The sequence below is a fragment of the Chelonoidis abingdonii genome, chromosome 7, assembly GCF_003597395.2.
Source record: "Chelonoidis abingdonii isolate Lonesome George chromosome 7, CheloAbing_2.0, whole genome shotgun sequence".
Lineage (NCBI taxonomy): Eukaryota > Metazoa > Chordata > Testudines > Testudinidae > Chelonoidis > Chelonoidis abingdonii.
Window position 1 is genome coordinate 31,204,593 of NC_133775.1, and position 14,263 is coordinate 31,218,855.

Genomic DNA, 14,263 nt, shown 5'->3' on the forward strand with positions numbered 1-14,263 from the left:
CAAAGACCTCACAGCCTATGTAATATAGTGAATCACTTCACCTCCAACACATCTGTAAAGGAGGCATCCATAATTTGGCTGCTTATGCTTCCTGAGTGCAAGAGGAGAGGTTGTTAACAGTGGGCCTGATCCACTGATTTCAATGAGCTTTGGTTCAGGCTCATGCTGGCAGTGCTGTACGTTCCAAAGGACATGTGGGGTGGGACCATGACTACCCAGCACTACTTATTGCCACACAACAGTTAGCACTGGTTAGCTACAAGAGGTGGAGTAAAAGCTACACGTTTTGTATAGTGCTACTAAACATGGTCCCCACACACTCTTGTAATAATAATAAATTAATACCTAGATTTTATACAATTCTTTTCATCAGAAGCTCTCAATGTACTTTACAAGGGAAGGCAGTATCAGTATCCCCATTTTACAAATTGGGAAACTGAGGAACAGAGAGATGAAATGATTTCCCCGAGTAGGCCAGCAGCAGAACCAGGAATAGAACGCAGGTCTCCTCAGGCCCCAGTCCAATGCTCTAACCACTGGAATACACACCAAGCATTATGCACAAACTTTGCACCTCAGTACACATCCTTTGGTGCACTTCTGGCGCTTGACCCCTCATGCACACACGTTTATCAGTGCTCTATTGGCTTTCAAACACCAAAATGTAGCCCTTCAAGTAAGTAACATTTTCAGCCTGCAACTATGACACTAGGGCTACCAACCTTTCAGGATTGTCCTGGAGTCTCCAGGATTTTAAGATTAATCTTTAGTTAAATGTTATGTCATGTGATGAAACCTCCAGGAATATGTCCAACCAAAATTGGCAACCCAATATGACGCTGTTCCTTTATATGCAAGTGTGATATTGAGCCTGCAAGGGTTAGACAGCCAGCAGGCTAAGTAATCCAAAATCAACCTTTAAGGACATATTAGGGAAGTATTGAAGTGGTAAACAGGGCTATTCCTTGTAGACGATTATCCAACCCATGTTAAATGGTTGAGATTTCTTCACTGTTAGAGAATTAGAGGTAAATACTAATCGTATTTGTCTGTGTTTATCTGTATCGTATTAGATGTTAACAGTGTAACCAGATTAGTTTATGGATGCTAATTACCTTGCATGTCTTAATTACAATATACACCTCTGCCCTGATAAAATGCAACCCGATATTCAACGCAGTAAAGCAGCGCTCCTGCGGATCAGCGTGTCAGCTCCCAGCTGGGGTGCTCCGCTTCCCGCCGCCGGTGAGTGCAGGGAGGTTGGGGAAAGAACGCCCCCGCCCCTACTCACCTGCGGCGAGAAGCGGAGCACTGCGGCTGGGAGCTGGCGGTAGGGGGTGTGGCTAGGGGTCGAGGCAGTCAGGGGACAGGAAGCAGAGGGGTTGGATGGGGGGGGGTCTCTGGTAGGAGCCGTCAGGGGACAAGGAGCAGGAGGGCAAAAGCAAGTTCAATATAACATGGTCTCACCTATAGCGCAGTAAGATTTTTTGGCTCCAGAGGACTGTGTTATATTGGGGTAAAGGTGTATTATGCATGTGGATGGTTCAGTTAATCTTAAGATAAAAGATATAGGATATTGCAGTTAATTAATACTACTAGTTTACCTATGTATACATAGGAAATAGGTGGTTTACTTCAAAGCAACAACGTATATTACCTAGTCTTCATCCAAGGAATGCCTGCTGTATTATCAGCTGTCAAGAGGCTGTCGTAGCCTGCCAGAGATCTATAAAAGAACTCTAGGGCCTGACCTGCTTGAACTTCGTCAGGGGAAGTTTAAGTCACAAGACCGAGGCCTCCAGCTCCAGTCTGGATTACCCTGCTATTTTTCGTGGAAGAATTTAAACAGACTCTGCACATGGATTGCCTGTTTGGACTATAACCTAATGAACTGATTCTGGAAGAATTTTATACAACTCAGCAGCTCACCATCTCTGCTATGATCTAAGAACTTTATCTGTACATATCTATATATATAATGATCTTTAATCACAATACTCTCTCTCTTAGATAGTTAATAAGTATTGGCTGTAAGTGTGTATTTAGGTAAGATCTGAAATATACATTGACCTGGTGGGTAATGTGTCCAATATTTTAGGATTGATAGAACTTTATATATATAATCCTCACCATATCTGACTTGGCTGTTTGGGTGGGAGCCCAGGGCTGGATTGCATAAGGGAAACTGTATTTTGGGGCTTCTTGGTAACCAGTAAGATATTGCTGGCTTGGTGAATCTAAGTATTAGAATAAACCACCAGTTTGGGGGATCATTCACCCCATTCTTTGCAGTTTGCCCTCACTGAGCATTCTCAATGTGGCCCCTCTAGCAAACATGGTCACAGCAAGTAAATCTGTTTCTAGAAGTATCAGATTTTTAATCTAGTCCTTTGTGTTTTTCAGACAAACTTTAAACAAATGTCATTACTTTAATTTCATAAAAATCTCAAAAGGTTCCCCCTAATACTTTCCAGTTATGCTGGTGACACCCCTTTAGGGTTTAGAGAGCATGGCCCCTTTAAATCTTTTTCCTGGGGTTCGGGGGAGAGTGAGGAAAAAAAAGGGAAACTCGGGGGGGAGGGGGTGGCTTTGGAGCTTGGAGGAAGAGAATGGCAGCAGCCCACAGGCCCTTGCAAAGGAAGCAGAGAGAACCTGCCTGAAGCCTCCCTGGGAGGCCTCCCTGGGCGGCCGATTGGGGACACCCCAGGACAGAAGCCAGGAGGAGCACTGTGCCAGGAAGGAATCGCCCGTGAAGGACAGGCCGGAGCTGGACCCATTATCACGGATGCCCAGACTGCATGGGGCTGTGAGTAATGGGGCTTGTGACTCTGCACTGGGAACAAGGAGGGAGGGTGTAGCTAGTTAAGTGGGGAGGTGGTCACTCTGTGTGGCTTTGCAGACAGCAACAGAATAGGGCACTGGAGGGGTTTCTTGGGGGAAAGTTCACTGGCTCTGAAGACGACCAGGAGCACCCAAGACTCACCACTGGACTGGAACTTTGCTCAGGACTCCTGAACTCTGTGTGCAAACACACTGCTCAGAGTCTGCCCTTCCAGACCGTGCTCCCACTGGGCCTGTGGGGCCTTGGCTTGGATGCAGCCCTGTTTTATTGCTCCCCCTATATTTCCCCTTGTTGTTTTTCTCCTCTCATCCCTCTGTAAATAAATACCTGCCTTTGTTATATCTATTGTACTTTTCCTGTAGGTGTGGGTGTTCACTCTGGGGGGTTTGGAACAGGTGCCCCTGGGGTGGAAGGGATTTTTCCTGCTGCATTCCTGCACCCGCCTTCTCTTGGCCAGAGCTACCTGCAAAGCAGACTCCATCTTGGCCACGAGGACGCTAAAGTTACACTAAAAATCATTTTACTTTACACTAATATGCATAATAATCTTATGTCATTGTTCTTGTCTGAATCTTTGGCCTGGCCTACACTGGGGGAGGGATCGACCCTGGAATAACCTGGAATCTAGCCCCATACCAAAGAGGGCCCCGCACCAGCAGCTAAGGGGGCCCTGCTCCAGGGGTCTTCAGTGGCATTTCAGCAGTGGGGGTTCTGCTCCGGGGGCCTTTGGCGGTGGGGAGGTCCTTCGGTGCCATGGAAGACCCAGTGGAGACCCCCCCACCACTGAAGTGCCACCGAAGCCCCAGACCGCTGCTGAGTATTCCAATCAGGCCCCGCGGGTCATAAAGCCGGCCCTGCTTGAAACTACAGTGGGGGCCAGTAGAAGTTTATGTTGAAAGAAGTAACATTAATTCCTACTCAGATATCCATGGTGTAACATTCTATACTTCAGGGCACCATCCTATAACCTCCATAGTCCTCATTTATATATAACTGTGATCTTGAATATAAAGCATGCCATGTAAGGTATCAGGGGAAAGGTTATGATCCGCTGAAAGTCATTTTTCTATCTAAATATGTATATTATTAGTGCATATGAAGTTATGAGATTGTGTTTTATGGCTGTGAGACAACAGCAAGGAAAGTAACCAGTGCCTGGGAGGGTGTCAAACAACTATCAACAGCCATTGTCCATCAAGGGAGTTATAATTCAATGACTCGCCTGCATAAGGCCACACCAGGGGAATTGCTCAGCTTTGCCTGGGGACTTAGCAATTCCCCCCAGACATGCTTGGACTTGTGTTCTCCAAGCACGTGGACTAAGGTATAAAACAGAACACAGTGACCCATGCTTGGCCTTTTCTCCTCCCCACACCTATGCTGCGATCAACAAGGACATTCAGAAGACTAAAGACTCCAAAGGAGGAAACTGACCCAGGTTTCAAGGGTAAAACCTGTGTACTATGAACTGCAATATTCAGTGGGCTGAAAAAAACTGCTTAATTTAGATGTTGCCTAGTCTAATACGGTTGTGAGTTTAGACTGTGTGCTTATGTTTTGTTTTATTTTGGAAACCCCTCTGACATTTTGCCTATCACTTATAATCACTTAAAATCTATCTTTTGCAATCAATAAACTTATTTTACTGTTTATCTTTACCAGTGAGTTTGCCTGAAGTGTTTGGTAAATCTGCTCAGGTTAACAAAGGCTGGTGTATATCTACTTTCCATTGATGAAGTGGTGAACCAATAAATAAACTTGCACTGCTTGTCTTGCGCAGTGCAAGATGGTGTGTTCCTGAGGTATAAGGCTGGGAGGCGCAGGGATTCAGTTGGTGCCTTTCTCTGTGTGATTTATGAGTGGCTCGGGGAGCATTCATGCAATCTAGCTAGGTGTGGGGCTCCACATGCAGTTGTGCTGAGTGATAACAGCGCCTGGAGGCATTTGCTGCTTGTCTCTAGCAAAGCATTGTGAGAAACAGCCCAGGCTAGAGAGATAAGAGGGCGCAGTGGTACCACAATCCCAGGCCAAGCCTGGGGATCCCATCAGACATGGTTTCTGGATGGAAGCACGTTGTATGGAACAGCTGTTGCCTGGCTCTGTCCTAAAATTTCCATGGAGCCTTAACTGCACAAAGCTCATAGAATGGAGTATGGGAAGGAGGAGTATGTAATGGAGCTGGCCTTACACCTTTTATGGCCTTTCATCTTGTTACCCCCAGGTTAGAGCCCCATCTCTTCATTTTGGCAAAGGGGAAAATATAGCCCCATGCATTTTTATATATCTATAGAAACAAATGACCTGACCTGCATGACGAATAACTTTAATAATTAAAACACAAAGAATTTTAAATATCTGTTTTATTTTTACACTGCTCATGCTGCTTGTTCAGTTTTTGTATTCCTCTCAGCGAGGACAATGAAAATAAACTAATTCATTTTTTATGAAACTTACCTTCAGATTTTCATGCACAGCAATTCTCAAACCTTGGTCCATGGTCAACTTCTATTCTGCAGGGTGCTGGCTGGAAGTCTGTGAGCGGCTACCTGGTCACAAGAGGCTGGCTCTTCCTCATTTCCAGCTGCTAAACTACTGTTAAAAAAATACTAATACATAAAGACTTTCTCAATATTACTTTTTCATGTAAGCAATTGTTGTAGTTGTCACAAGGATGTTATGTGATCATGGATGGGAAGGAGATTCACAAATGGCAGGAGCTGTGGTCCACATCATTAAGAATGTGAGAACCCCTGCACTAGTACAATGTTGGGGTAACAAACATTGCAGAAAGTTTTGTTTTTTTAAATCTGTTTCCACTGAAATTAAACTGAATCTAATGGTCTTAGCTGTTGTAAAAGCCTTGAGTCTCATGGCCTCCTGCTTTTCAGGTCATATCCCCACTTCTCACACAATCAGGGGCTTGAGTCAGAAAAAGGGCTGCTTATATTTTTAAACATTTAAGTTATGAAATACTTATAGTACAAATGTTTATAATTATTACATGAATGTAATAATTTTTTATATGCTAGATCATAGAATATCAAAGTTGGAAGGGACCTCAGGATGTCATCTAGTCCAACCCCCTACTCAAAGCAGGTCTAATCTCCAGACAGATTTTTACCCCAGATCCCTAAAAGGCCCCCTTAAGGACTGAACTTACAACTCTGGGTTGAACAGGCCAATGATCAAACCACTGAGCTATCCCTCCCACCAAAGATGCACTGTGGTTAACAGAAGGACTCTGGACACACCGCTGTAGACTTTAATGGATGATGACCTATACACTTAAAAACAACTCTTTATATATCTTTACACCCCTCATGCACCTCCCAAAACTAAAAGGCACCTCTCCTGACCAAAGCCAACAAAACAAATTTTGAGTTTATCAGCCAAGCCATTTTGCATGTGGACAAAAAAGTTTTGAAAAGTGAATGTAAGGGAAATTTTCAAAATACCATAGCTTTAAAACTCTTTGTCTGATTTTGTTTTAATCAAACTTCCCAGAAAAACTCTATTCTGGGATGAGACAAGGAATGCAAAATTTCAGGAAGGTCAATTTCTTTTTGGATAAGATAAGTGCAGGGAGTGAGGAAGAAGTTACTCAGTTACTTTCAACCCCCATTTGTCTGAGCATTTAAAGCCCAGTCTTCCAAATAGGGTTGCCAGGTGTCCGGTTTTCAATCAGAATGTCTGACTGACAAGGGAAACTGGCAGACACTAAAAGTCTGGTTACCTGCAGTAACTGGCCTGCACCAAGGGGTGGGAGTGTGGGAAGAACAGTCCCTGCTGCTGGTGCCTGGAGGAGCAGCCCTGCTTAGCAGCTGCCACTCTTCCCATCCCCCAGCCTGATGGACAGAACTGGCTGGCTCCCAGAGTCAAAGTAGGTACTGGCAGGGATGCTGGAACAATTTGAATAGTGGGAGTGCTGAGAGCCATTGAATCAAACTGTAAACCCTGGATATGATGGAAATCACTTCAAGCCCCCACACCCTTAGTTCCAGCACCTAAGGGTACCAGTGCTATCTGGGGGAGGGGGATGTAACCTGTCTGCCTCCCTCCACCCCACTGTGCCCTGATATCCTCAGCCCCTCACTGAAGGGATGGACCCTCCCCCCCCGCACTCCAGGGACTGACCCCTGCCATGTCCCGATGTGCCATGATGGGGCAGGCTCCTCCCAGCCCAGTTCTGCAGCAGCAGGTGAGTCCCGACACATAGGGGAGCAAGTAACAGGGGAGAGTGGGGATGAAGGACAGGTAGGAAAGTGGTAGGACCTCAGAGGAAGAGGCAGGGCCTTGGGGAAAGGGGTGGGGCAGGGGTGTTCAGATTTCAGGAATTAAGAAAGATGGCAACCCTACTTTTAAACACTGGTTGTTACTTAAAATTAGCTATTAAATCCATATTTAGAGACTTAGGTGGCATGATCTGTGGAGGCAATGAGCAACCACAACTCCCATTTGATCAATGACAGCTATAGGGACTCAACCCCTGAAAGTAGGTCCACTTTTATCTATGTACTCAAGTTTGAGAACTTTAACCTAACTGACTTTCAGAAAGTCTCAAAGGGACAGCACTAGGTACAGAACCCTGCTCCTCTCACTCTCCGTACACTATAGTCTCTGCAGGAACGTGCGGCCTCCTCTGAGGTTTGAAAAACAATGACACATTATATTACATAAAATAGTTTCAGCCAAATGGAGATAAATTAACAGTAGAAAAAGGGTTTGAAAGCAGCGTTCAATCAGCAAAGAGACATATATTTGCTAAAGTGAAAGGTGATGGTAAAATGCTCTCAAGCAGAGCAAGTGCATACATACTCAGCAGCTTTCAGGCTCTGTCTTTATCAAGAACTATTTTGCACAATGGCTACTTTGCTGAAGGTTTTTTTGGTGTTTTTTTTTTGTTTGTTTTGTTTTTGTTTTCTCCACCCCTTCCTAGAATCCCACTGTACAAGAATGTAAGCAAAACTGAGTTGATTGTTTTGGTTACTTCCTTTTCCCGGAATTTACTTCGTATTCTAGTATCCTATAATCTCCCTGTCCATAGACAAAACAGTTTAGCCAGTAATTACTGCTGCTGTGGTGTGGCTTAAGTGAAACATATTTACCAAATTATTCTCCAACTAAGAATAACAATTTGCTGTTTATGCAATATGTCACATCCTATAATGGTTAACAGCAAACTAATCTATATGAGCAAATCTCAGATTTGTTTTCCCAGCATGTATAAATTGTCAGAAAGTCGTGGGGGAAGGGATTTTAATAGGGAAATGATATAAATGAGAGAGTAATTTGAGCTTGTAATTTTTTGGTTTGTTGTTAGTTATATTGCCTGCAATTTAGTTATATTTGGATATTGATGTATTTTAACTTACATTAGTGTATGGAGATTTATATGTATGTAATTAAATAAAATGCATTATGTATACAAATGGAACTGTTCTCTGTAGTCTTTTTCTTGGCCTTTCTCAGTTTACCTTGTCATGAATTATCCTGACACTACTCTCTTGGAAGACAGACAAGAGGATATACAATAATATAAAACAGTAGATTTTGCAAAGTGGGGAGAGTTAATCTCTCCCATTCAGAGAGGATATGCTTTGTGGAGCTCAAAAGCTTGTCTCTTTCATCAACAGAAGTTGGTCCAATAAACAATATTAACTCACCCACTTTGCCTCCCACCTTAGGTATAGCACATTTTAGTGCACCATCTGAACGCGTGAAATCTGGGTGATCTCTGAGAGGTGATGGGGGTGAAACTGAAAGGAAGTCCACCTATGACCCTCCAAACAACCAGATTCTCCAATCAGGATTGCGTATAATCCTTATTCTCCGCGAATGCATCTTCCCGGCCCCAGTCCTGCTGAGTATGATCCCAGGGCGGATCCCCCACCACCCTCTGCCCCGATCGCCTCAGGTGGATCCCAGGACAGATGCCGCAGAGGCGGGGCGGGCTGTGCGGGCCCCTTTAAGGCCCGTGTGTCCCTGCGCCTCCGGGCAGGGGGTGGTAACGCGGATAGCGCCTAAGCCCTGACGCCGCGCGCTCCGCCCAATCGGCTGCCGGGTTCCTCACAGCGGGCCGGGGCAGGCGGCGCCCGACGCCTCCCCCCAGGAAAGGCAGCGGCAGCTGGTGTCGGGGCTGGCTCGGTCCCCCCCCCGCCCGGGGATGAACATCATGGACTTCAATGTGAAGAAGTTCGCTGCCGATGCGGGCACCTTCCTGAGCCGCGCCGTGCAGGTACCGGCGGGAGCTGAGTCCAGCGGCCGCGGCTCGGGCCCGGCCAGCGCCTGTGGCAGCATGACGGCGCTGGACGACTGCGACCTGGGCGCTGGTGGCCGCCGTGCCGTGGCGCCCGGCGGTTGGGGCGTTGGTCCGCGCTCGGTGGGAGCCGCGCCTAGGCCCGTCCTTGCCTGCCGGGGCGGCCGGATGTGTCACAGGCCGGCCTGGGCCACTGTCACCCGGGCTGGGCCCCCGTCCCAGCTGGGGGGTGGGCATGGCCCCGGGGCGGGGCGCTGGCGGCGTGTGAGCCGGGCTGGGAGCTCGGACCGGGGCGTCCAGAGCTGGGGCGGGAGAAGCGGGGTGTGAGGCGACGGCGCCTCTTGTCTCGCTTGCCCGGTCGTACAACAAGCCGCGGCTGATGCCAGTTCTCCAGCAGAGCCGGTGTAGTCTGCTCCGGTTACAGATCGAGGCGCCAGCTCTTTCGCCTCAGGTGTGAGCCCTTTCTTCTCCCCCGTGTTCACACGGCGCCTTTCGGCGCTGCCGGGGCTTGCGAAGGGGCGCTGGGAAACGCAGCCCCCAGGCATAGGAGGGGAGGAGGAGTTCGGATGCTATGGGCATGGGGCGGGGCATCTACAGTAAGTACTCTGCCTGGACAGAGCAGCTGGGGCTTACAGCGTGCAACACACTGTATCGACACAAGATCTGTTAACCCTGTGGGGGTCTGAAATGTGAAGATAGATTCCATCAGTAAGTAAGAAAATAAATAGTCAGTTGAAGCAAATGAACGTGGGTGCTGTACCTTAAGCAGCTGGCCTGGCACATGAACCTGGCTGTACATCTTTTTTAACCATTCAGTCTCTTGCTGAGGAGATGGTGCTGGATTTTGATATTAGGTAAACAATCCAGTCTCTTAGCAGGCTTCTGTCTCCAAACTACTCTTACACAGTGTCCTTAGCATTAAAAAAGTGAAACTAGCTCCTGTTCCTTAGTCTGGGGAAGGTGGGGGTATATGCCTCTGATCTTGACTCCCAAGGAGAATGCAGCAACTCGTTTTGGGGGTGTCAGAATATTTTTGGTGAGTCACAATCAGGTTTTGGACTTGCTTAAAATGTTATAATGCAAAAACGGACACTGTAATATCTGGCCAGAATCTAGCCATGAGCCTGAGAAAATAGTACTGTTCTAAATCTTCACATTATAGAAGGAACCATGTGGATCAGAGGGATGGTTTGTAGAGGTGAGAAAGAAACATAACAGAAGATGCAACTTAGAGAACAATCGGTGTCATTAAAACAATCTTAAAGCTGGTACAGCTGCTTTGTGAGCTGAATCTTTGTGGGCTCTTCTAGCCCATTTTTCTCTTTTTTTTTTTTTTTTTTTTTTTTTTTTTTTTTTTTTTTTTCTCCCTATCCTCTTCCAGGTCTTTGGGGTGTCTCCATACTTCCCAGACTTCTTTTTACATCCCCTTGATTATCTAGTAGTTTACTCTTTCCTTAGTGAATGGGGGAAAAAAGAGGCACAGTTTTCCTTGCATTATAGATCTTGTGATGTAAATCTTATGACCTTTTAGGCCAGGTCTACACGACGCGCGAAAATCGATTTTAGATACGCAATTTCAGCTACGAGAATAGCGTAGCTGAAATCGATTATCTAAAATCGATCTACTTACCCGTCTTCACCGCGCGGGATCGATGTGCGCGGCTCGCCATGTCGATTCCGGAACTCCGCTGGGTTTGGTGGAGTTCGGGAATCGATGTAAGCGCACTCAGGGATCGATATATCGCGTCTAGATGAGACGCGATATATCGATCCCCGAGCAATCGATTGTAACGTGCCGATACGGCGCGTCGTATAGACGTGGCCTTACTATCTCGATTCCTTGTTTGCATGTAAATCAGTTTAACACTTAAGCCTACTGTAGATCTTTTGCCATCTACCCTGGGTTAAAGTAGGGGTAAGCTGCACTGCTGAGAGTCATGGCTTACAACCAGTGCACTGCCATCTACATTGTTGGGTTTTCATCAGTATAAGCTACATCAAAGGTTAAAACATTAATGTAGACAAAGCCTCAGGGGAAATGTGCAAGTGTGTGTTGCTGCATCAACTGCTACCCAAAGAATACAATAAGCTTACTACAAAAAAGCAGGTTCTTGTTGCTTATGTCACACTGCTTGTATGTTGTATACCACTACTTCCCCTCACTCCATCTTTTCTCTCTAGATTTTAAATTCTGTAAGCCACACTCTATGTAGGGATTGCAAATACAGTGCTATACTCCCTCTGTGTGGCAGCAAATAACTAGCACTGATTTGTGTTTAAACTCTTCCTGTGCTCTAACATTCCGATGGCTTGGTAGTATGGAGTATAAGCAGCCATAGAAATTGTCTCTAAATGTAAAACATCTTTATTTCAAAACAAGTTTACAAACACAATGTGAAGCAATATAATATGGTTGTAGGAAAATAACTAAGTGCTTGCTCTAGCTTTGTGTTCCTGAGGAAGTTGCTGGAGGTGCATAACAAGAGGGTGCATAACATTTTCAAGAGTACCCAAGCCCTATTCAGTTGTGTGCTTTTGAAAATTGTACCTTGCATTTATATTCAGTGGAGGCTGTTTCATCTTAAGCAGATGTAGTTGACAGTGCTCATCTTCCCTGTCACTTCCCACTCCACTCCCCAGCTGTTGTTCTGTGGATTGACTTAGAGGTAAACTGTTGCCTCCATAGATGCTTAGAAGGAGGTTGTTTCTCTATGGATGGGGAGGACCCTTAAAGGGACAAATTCATAGAAGTGAAGCTTCCTAATTGTCATCACCCTTGTAAAAACAGGTTCTGCTTGCTGGAAACAAAAGGAAGTTTTTGTGGGGTGTAAGAGTTCTTTCTCATTCTCATCTTGATTGTCATTTATGGAGCAAGAAAGAAGGTGTCTAGCTGTTCCTGGTCTTTGGGGAAAATGGAATCTCAAACTAACCTGAGCAACAACGGTGGGGAAGATTCCAGATATCCTTCTCCCAACCAGCTCCCACAACTAATATGCCCTCTATCAAAAGCCAGCAAGAATGGGTCCGTCTTCCCCTCCTGCTGTGGCCATAGAGCAGAAGCTGTACCTCTTGTTGTGTGGCCTCTGTTGGAGTTGGGGGAGGTAGTAGTGGCTGTGTTTCAGGAGCTCACTAGCATGGCCTTTTGCCTCTGAACAACTCTAACATCAAGATATGCAGAAGGGTAGATTGAGTTGTTCCCATTTGGGAAAAGCCAATTTTTCCCTTAAATAAATTGTCCATATTAAAAACAAGCTGTATTTGTTACTTGGTTTAATAGTAGGCTACTGGACCAGATCCCACACTGATATGATCCAATATGGTAATACCTATGTTACTGTGTCCTAGAAAGCAGTCTAGTTTTCTACTCTGAACAGAGCTCTACAAAAATCTTATCTTTTATTAAAATGTAACAGCATCTGCCTTTTTTGGAGCAGCCATGTGCTAGCTATCTCTTAAAAGTTAAAGGCAAATCTTCAGGGTGCAGGACACTGCCTCCTTTACCTTTTTCAGTTTTGAATATTAAATACATAAAGCATGAAGAGGATATGAAACATAGCCATTTCCAATTTAGAGTTTAAGGTAGTTTTCACCACTTTGGGGAGAACTAGAGTGGCAGCAGTATGGCATTGACTTTGAGGAACATCAGTATGATAATCATTTCTGTCTAAAAATGTTACTACATTGCAAATAACATTCAAAATTAATGTACTTAAGTCTTTTCTCTCAGTTGAAACTGTACTTGATACCACTTTGTGTATATGCAAGGTGAATAGTAAAATTGTCCAATCAGCTTCTCTGTTACTTGGAAGGCTGATACAGACATCATTAGGACAATAGAAAAGCTGTTTGTTTGTTTGTGAGAGGAATGATTTAGAGGATGCTGTATCAAAAATGAAAGGTGTAACTTATTGAAATTAGTTAATCCTAAAAAGTAAACTGTGGTGAATATCACTTAGCACCATAACTCGTGTGATGACTTGTAAATGCACTTTCCCTACCTCAGGAGCTTTCAGTCTAACACAATGGAATTAGAAATGTCTTAATGTCTATAAAACCTCAGTTTCTGTACCCTAAACTTTACACTAACGGTTATGAACTAGAAAGAGAAACTAACCAATCTTATTCCAGTTTGAGTATGATGAAAAAATAAAAACAAATGATGAAAAGAAACTGAGTTTAATTATTTAAAACATGGCAGTATTGCATTTGTTTAAAACACTAATATATCCATATGTTTTATGCACTCTTGACCATAACTAAAAATACAGCAAAATGGGTAGCGAAACATAATTAATGTACAGCACCCACTTTGCAGCAATTAGAAACTCAAAAATCCTTTCTCCAGCAATTCCCCACTTTAAGTTCCCCTCTCTCAGATGCTGCTGTGGTGGTGGCAGGTTGACTTTGCAGGATGCCCTTCAGATATTTGGGTTCTTACAGATCAGAGAGAGGGAACTTCTATGTTGGGAAGTGTCCCTCATGGAGAATGCTTAGCGATCAATGTCTTCTTATGCTAATGGGCACTAAATCTTGAGCGGTTTTGATGCTCTGTGGTATGGCAGTCTCTCCCATTGGTTCTATGCCATTTTGGACTTTATTGGTCAAAACCAATATTGTAAACTGGAAACCCACAGACAGCCGCTGAGAATCATGGCAAGATATCCCAACTACCAAGCAGACAGCTGCATTCTTCACTAGCCTCAATTTCTGGAAACTTTTGAGATGTTGCCCCACAGAGTGCATTGGAGTAGTTTTATCTTGAGGTGACACAGGCATGGATGACAGTTGTGAGGTTGGCATACAAAATGAACGCTTGCAGCCTCCTAGCTTTATGTAAATAATAAAAGCTGAGCAAACCACATCTTCTGGTATCAGCTGGGAGTCTAAACGGACCCCTGTATTGTGAATCTGCCAAACAAATGGTGGAGATGCACACTCCCTTAAACAAGCCGATATTCTTGCAGTCTCTTTGGGTTGCTTCTTCCAGCCAGGTAATTTCACCTCAACCTTACTTGAATTAGTTTTAGCCAGTTAGCCCTGCACCAGTCTCACCCAGATACTAAGGTGAGTATAAACTGTACTTTTGATGGCATAGCTAATCTAGGCTAATAAACTCTATCAGCAGAAGCCTAGTTACCATACTATGGCTGCTTTGCCAGCACAGG

At 44.9% G+C, this 14,263-nt stretch overlaps 1 protein-coding gene across 4 annotated transcripts in view; it reads left to right on the top strand.

The window, feature by feature from the left end:
• The first annotated feature begins 8,898 nt into the window (after positions 1-8,898).
• Positions 8,899-14,263, top strand: part of SH3GLB1 (SH3 domain containing GRB2 like, endophilin B1) — a 35,565-nt gene continuing 30,200 nt past the window's right edge. The window contains exon 1 of one of the 4 annotated variants that reach the window (XM_032779267.2): positions 8,899-9,077. In XM_032779267.2, the coding sequence (XP_032635158.1) occupies positions 9,006-9,077 (72 nt within the window). In that variant the 5' untranslated portion in view covers positions 8,899-9,005. The remainder of the gene's footprint in view (positions 9,078-14,263) is intronic. The other 3 variants (XM_032779268.2, XM_032779269.2, XM_032779270.2) reach the window with 3 other exon arrangements.